The following is a 7326-nucleotide window of genomic DNA, read 5'->3' as shown; positions in this document are numbered from 1 at the left end:
CAGCGTGCCACAGAATGCCTTGCTCATCGCGGTGCTATAGTGCAGCGGGTGGCAGATGGCTGCACACCGGTCATAGGCCATGACCGAGAGGAGGAGCAGCTCGGAAGATGCAGCCCACGTGAGGAAGTAAAGCTGGGCCACGCAGCCCCCATAGGAGATGGAGTTCTCCTCTAATACTAGACCCTCCAGTGCCTTGGGCATGATGGAAGATGTACAGATAATATCCATAGTTGCCAAGTTGAAGAGGAAAAAGTACATGGGGGTACGGAGCCTGGGGTTGAAGGCAATAGCCAAAATGATAAGAATATTTCCTGTGAGTGCCACAGAGTAGAGGGAGAGGAAACAGCTGAACAAGAGCACACGGTACTCTGGGTGCTCTGAGAAACCCTGCAGGACAAACTTTGTTACCAGGGTTTGGTTACTCATGGTCCTTAGGCTGAAAGAGGTTTCTGGGACTATGAGGTGAATCTCCAACCACAGCTTCATGTGATTTCGGGGCTAGAGAGAGAAGCAAGGTGTCCTGAGGAAAGCTGCTATCCCGTTTCATTCATACCCAACATGATGCACAGCAATATTAAATAGATGTATTAAGACTCAGTTAAGATAAACACAAAAATATAACAATAGGCAAAGGGTAGAACATTCAATTCATAAAAATCAGGTAAAAATGTCCAACTGAACTCGTGAAGCATCACTCAACCTCAAAGAAATGCATGCCAAATAAATAGTCCACTCTTTATCAGCCATGATTTGGCAAAATTAGAAATGCATGATACTGACTACCATTAGCACAGGTGCCAAGATATAGGCCTCTTACAATTCATATTTCATTTGAGCCACAACATTCACTTCTGGGAATTTATCCTGAAGAAATAAGAGGATCTTCAAGTTGTCATTACAGCATTATTTATAATAGCGAACATTTTAAAGTAGCCTATACTCTTAAAGATGAGTCTGTATGATACATTGATATAATATATTGCAGTGTGCTTATCAGAATGAAGGTTTAGAATGCTTATGAAACTCTGATGCTTGTGAAAATAAACGAAAATGGTTCAAAATAAGTGTGTACAACTTTTGATCATTTTGAGTCTTAAAAAAGCATGTCTGTATACGTACCTGTAGGAAAAAACGGCTGGTGATGATGGACTCGGATTTCAACAGTGAGGATGGATTGCAGTTGATTTCCTGTCGTTTTTGCTGCTCTGTATTTTCTGATTTTTCCATTTACTAACCTTTCTAAAAGGCATGTATATCATGGAATTCTCTTTCTAACAATTCTTCTGTAGCTCCCCGTCACTGACAGAGGAAAGGCTCCCACCTGCTACTCCTGGATCCACCTCCTCTCCAGCCAATGTCTTCCTAGTGGTCTCACCCCTCAAAGCCCAACCACGCCCACAGCTCCCAGTCTTGTCAACGCATGAACCACACCAGGCTTTTGTGCATTCATCCTTGCAACCCACTCAGCCAGGAATGCCCTCCTTCTCAGGAGCCAGCTCTTTTACCAGCACCCCACACTTTTCAAATATCCCTTCCCTAGAAACAAAGGACCATTTTCTCCTTCGTAGCCCTTCAGAATCCAGAACTCACTTCTATTGTAGAGTCCATTACAAGTCACTTTGTGATCAAGGTATCCAAATATCTGCCCTATGGTAGGTATATCTGCCTCATTTCTCTCTGGGCATCCTTTTGGGGCACTCAACCCAATGCCTGGCATGGAACAGGTGGGCCCTCTGATATGTTTGTTGAAATAATGTTGAAGAATAGTCTAGTATGGAGAAGGAAATGGCAACCCAGTCCAGTATTCTTGCCTGGAAAATCCTATGGACAGGGAAGCCTGGTAGGCTACAGGCATGGGGTTGCAAAGAGTTAGCCACAACTGAGTGAGCACATAGTCAAGTATAAGCAAAAGCAGAATCCTTTCTATTCTCAACATTGGGTACATTCTGTATTGTTTAACATGAAATGTATAACCACATTTGTTTCTTCCTTATTTTCAACTTTTTATTCATTAAAATATTTAATTAAAGGAAGATGCTCACTTTCAATTCAATGTTCTGTTTTTTTATCAAAATTCAATGAATGCAATTATCTCTGAAGCATTAAAAGGTTTACACGAAATGACTAAATTTCACCTACAGTTGAATCATATCACCATCTTTGTAAGGTGAAAACTGCTTTTTTCAAGATGAGAATAAAATTCCTCTGACTCAGGGCAATAGGCTAAGTTAGTGTGGAGTCTGTTCAAAGCAGATGCAAATGATGGAGCACCACCCTCTTCTTCTCTGCAGCAAAGTACCCTGTCAGTTAACCAGCTTGGTGGATATAATAAACACAATGTGATTCAGCTTACTTCATTTTTTCTTGGGACAAAAAAATAATATATACTACTTTTGCCCAGTTTGTGTTGAGGATCTGGAGATAATATTTGCTTCCTCTGAAACTGTTTTTGCTCTGCACCAATCTGGTGAGCGATTCCTGTTTAAGTCCAGGGACTCCTACGAGCCCGAAAAGCTGATCCAGGCTGAAAAGGAACAGCGCTGGGTTTGCCCCCATGAATGTCACTAGACAAGGTTTCTGCATTTCCCACTAGTGTCTTCCCTAGGATTCTAACCATCTGATGCCTCCAATTATCACTTTCAGTCACTCCACAGTACAGACCACAAACCAGAGACTCAAGATGCTGTGGCCACACCTAGGGGGAGACAGACACGGAGCAGCAGTGTGCAGGCCTATCACACACCGTCAGTGGAGCACCAAGAGAGCCAATCATGAAGGAAACTTTAAACCTGTTCCTTCTCTGAACTCGGCTCCAGAATCAAGATTTCAAAAATTTAAATAAACTACAATATAAATGGAAGTTTTGAACAGGTACTGAGTACAAGGAAGTTTCAAAAAAACTGATTCACATTCAAAGAACGAATGACCTCTCAGATAATTGCCCTCTTACTGTAATTTCCAAGGCAGGTGGACACCTCTCCATCCAACTGATTAACAGAAAGATCAAAGAGTCAGAGCACCAAGACTCTCTCTGTGAGAATGACCTTAAAATCTCTGTTGGACCTCAGCCGGTCATTTCCTATCCTGGAAACTTTTCTCTCCTGAGGTTCATAGGGCATTGGCTTTAATTCTCATCAAGCATCACAAGATTATTACAAAGATGCAAGGGGAAAAGCAGATTTCAGGTACCAGCAGTCAAGTTTTCACACATTCTACATTCAGACAGCATGGGTCCCCAGACGCAAGGTGATAGGGCTTTTAAACAGTGGTCATTTTCCACACTCACCAGGCCACTTGGCACTCCATTTTCAATGAAAATATAAATTCATCTTGGATGATTTAATCACTTTAAAGAAACAGTATGCAGTGTCCTCAGAATTCCTGAAATTAAAAACTTACTTCACTGAGGTTTTTTTGGGGGGTGCAGGGGTTAGCAAAAAGGTAGATTGAATTTTCTGTGGAAGGCAATTTATTTTTAGTGAACTTTTAGTTTCAGTTTACTATTTTTAATTTTACAAATGGAGAGTTATTACTGTTTTAAGATATTTAACTAACAACGAGTAAATTGACTATTTCCATCATTTTCATCTCTGAAGGAGTTTAAAGATGTTCACAGATACCATATAATTAATCTAATGTCCTATTACATAGGAAGGTAAATATTCTTATTATAAACGTATTCCAAGAACAGAAACTAAAAATCAGAAAATGTCAAAATCTCACATGTTCAGGTTTAAATCTGAAAGCTAGTTTGAAGATGACCCAGTTCAACCTATTTATTATAAAATCACAAAGGCGTCTAAGTGACGTATCCTAGTCACACAGAGTAGCAGTGATGAAGTTGATATCCAGTACAGGGCTTTGGAATTCTAGCCTAGAATTTTTTGCTATATAATTTGTTAGTTGCCCTGCTGAATCCAATCTTGCCAAATGTCAAAAAAAAGTCAAGAAAAATCAACCAACCATGTATATGACAATTTATTATGAGCAAGGCATGGAAATGCAAACCCTAAACGCTCAGCAAGTTTTGTCAAACTATTTGCTCCATTATTTCACTTATTGATTCAGTGGTATTTATACACAGCGAGAAATCCACAAATGTTACTGACTCTGGATCAGCTGAACAAAAAATTAGATCTTTTACATTGTTAATGATTCAAACTAAGCAGACTTACTATGAGGAGAATGAACCACCTTCAGAATATTGTGAATTATTGTGAAAAAATTCTTTCAGCTTTGTGGATTTTAAGTACAGGTGTCCCTTCTCTGTCAACCGCAATCAAGGTTGGAAACATGGTAACCCTGAGGCAGTGTGTAATCTAAGTCAAGGGCAGTCTAGACAGGATGAAAGCTTTCTTTCCCTACTTAAGCTGATATTGGCAAGACTTTGTGACTCATTAGCAAAGTTTGTCACTGCCTGTGGGAGACACTGGAGACAGATGTTCCCAGTTATTTCTCTAAGTGGACCCTGAAGGAGCAATTACATTAAGTGTCTCTTTGCTGGGTACTTGGCTGTCATCACTGTTCATACAAGGGCCAATTCAGACTTCTGATTCAAATGTTCGAAAAGAGATAATAATAATAATCAAGATATATAAACAAAGAATCCCTTTTCTATGATGTTACTGATATACTACCATTCAGGAATAAATGTGTATTAGTTAAAGGGTAAACTGCTACAATGAAGAGACCCAAATATGTGGTGGCCTAACTTTTTCTCTTTCACTCAACAATCTGAAGTGTGCATGAATGATGGGGTGGTTTCCAGACTGATGGGGTAGCCTTGCTCGATTAAGTCATTAAGGCACCCACAGGTCAATAATTCTTAACCTCTTAAGCTGTTATCCCCTTCACTATAATGAAAGTTGCCATAACCTCTACAAGTCAGCTTGAAGTAAGGGAAAAGATAGGCAGCCTAGGGAAAGTAATTTATTTTAAGCAAGTAAGGAAGATGTTGCACTCATAACTTCTGGCCACATTCTACTGGCAGAAATTTAGTACCGTTGCTCATCTAGCTGCAAGGGTAGCTGGGAAATGTAGTCAAAGTTAGGAAGTCATATGTACACACACAAAAAAAAGGAGACTAAATTTTCGTATAAAATAAACAATTGCCACAAATAAGCAAGAGGAGATGGAAAATAGCAAATTTATCAAACAGACTGGCAGTCAGAGTGAATTTTATGTTACTCTCTAAACAGAGGTTCAAAACAGGAAAAACGAATGATTAGACAGTCACTCAGGAAGGAAGGCAAAAGTGAAGAAAGTAGAGAAGCAATGGATCCACAATGAAAGTTAGAAGAGGAGAGTAAGAAAGTGAATGCAGTAGTTCTAACATCCTTATGCAGAATCCAGAACAAGTCCTAGGGTGATGAAACGTGAAGCAGGACCTCCTGAAGTTGCCATCTGATAGAGAAGAGTGTCAAGCAGAAGTGCGGCATGTCTAACTAAATGAGAACAGGATCTGTGCTATGAGACAGTAGCCAGGGGAACCTTCTGACCAAGTAGACGTGTAGAAACTCATGCACACTTAGGGATCTACAGAACATCATGAGCAGTCCTGCCTGGCAATACCACTGCCTAACCTCAGATTGGACCAGCTCTTAAAACAATACAATTTTTAATTTTTGGTTGATTCTTTATCACCCAGCCATAGCCCTGAGCGCCTTTCATGCTCTTCAAGTCCTTCCTCTTCTGCTTTCCCCTCCCATACAACTACTGGCCTTGCCTCATATTGTCCTGAGAAGAGAAATTCCATCCCAGCAGAGACTCCTTCCCACCTCAAAATCCTTCTGCATTTTCATCCTCAGTCTTTGTTGAATCCTGTCCTCTGTCAAGGTTCTATGAAAAACCAGCTGAAGAACCAAGAAAGGAAAATTTTCCCCTAGAACAAAACTACGAATATTGTTATTTTTCAAAGATTTCCATAGAATCTTAAAATAATTCTCATCTAAGTCATAATTTGCATACCAAATACTCCAAGAAGTAGGGAAATGTACCCATTGCTGAAATGGAGCAGGACTCTATGGTCCTTGCCCTCCATGTCTTCCGCCTGTCTTTTGTCTGTGGAAAAACTTTAGCCAAAGAATGAGTTTAATCAGAGAAGTAAGAAAATGCAGAAACTAAGGAAAACAGTCCAACAAAACTAAATAATAATAGCTTAGTCATTAACCGTAGTTAAGGACATGTAGTCCTTTCTCAAGGGGCTGTAGATAATATTCTGAGCCATATCCTGTGAGCTGTCTTGTAGAGACTGAAACACCCACCAGGTGGAAGAAGTTAGCTACATGGTGCCCAGATCACAGCCATGACATCAGCTGCCACAATTCCAACTGGCCTCAAGGAAATGGGAACAAACTGACCCAGGAACTGAATATTAACTGTATTTAAAACAATTACAATGACACGGATCAGACCATCGATGACTAACTTCAAGATGACTGTCAGAACTGACTATGCTGTTTCTGCAGGTAGCCCCCTCCCTCAGCCTATAAAAGGTCTTGTCCACTGATTGTAGTAGCAGGGAGTCAGTCTTTGGAGAGGTGTCCACCCATCCCCCCAGAGAAGGCAATGGCACCCCACTCCAGTACTCTCGCCTGGAAAATCCCATGGACAGAGGAGCCTGGTGGGCTGCAATCCATGGGGTCGAGAAGAGTCAGACACGACTGAGGGACTTCACTTTCACTTTTCACTTTCATGCCTTGGAGAAGGAAATGGCAACCCACTCCAGTGTTCTTGCCTGGAGAATCCCAGGGACGGGGGAGCCTGTGGGCCGCTATCTATGGGGTCGCACAGAGTCGGACATGACTGAAGCGACTCAGCAGCAGCAGCCACCCATCCCCCGGTTGCTGGCATCTAAAATGAAGCAAACTTTCCCTTCCACCAACCTAGCCTCTTTATCGGCTTTTGAGAAATGAGCGGCCAGACCCCACTTTTGGTTACATAGTAAAGAAAACATACCAAAATCAGTTCAGAAATGACAAAAATTAGTAGACAAAGATATTAAAACAATTAAAAGTACATTCCATATGTTCAAGAAGCTAGAGAAAAGCATACCATCTGGAGACAAAGATGTAAAAAAAGACACAAATTTAATTTCCAGAGATGTAAACTAAAATATCAGAAATCAATAATACAATGAATAGAATTGACAGCATAGTAGGTATTACGGGAGAAAAGATTAGTGAACTGAAAAAATTAGCAGTAGAATCTACCAAAATTAAGCACAAATCGGGGAGGGGAGGGACTAAGATTAGTGCAACAGTTAGTTATTTAAAAAAAAAAAAAAAAAAAACTTCACACAAACTAATATGTATTTGATTAAACCCC

The 7326-nt window shown here is 40.5% G+C and overlaps 1 protein-coding gene across 1 annotated transcript in view; it reads right to left on the bottom strand.

Annotated features, from left to right (window-relative positions):
- The window catches only part of LOC104999027 (olfactory receptor 13A1), a 1033-nt gene extending 607 nt beyond the window's left edge, over positions 1-426 (bottom strand). Inside the window, exon 1 of the mRNA XM_010854483.1 lies at positions 8-426. Within this exon, the coding sequence (XP_010852785.1) occupies positions 8-426 (419 nt within the window). The remainder of the gene's footprint in view (positions 1-7) is intronic.
- Positions 427-7326: the final 6900 nt, after the last annotated feature.

This window comes from Bison bison, unplaced genomic scaffold (assembly GCF_000754665.1).
Source record: "Bison bison bison isolate TAMUID 2011002044 unplaced genomic scaffold, Bison_UMD1.0 scf7180017864341, whole genome shotgun sequence".
NCBI lineage: Eukaryota > Metazoa > Chordata > Mammalia > Artiodactyla > Bovidae > Bison > Bison bison.
Note: the sequence above shows the minus strand (reverse complement) of the source record. Positions and strands in the feature narration are given on the sequence as shown.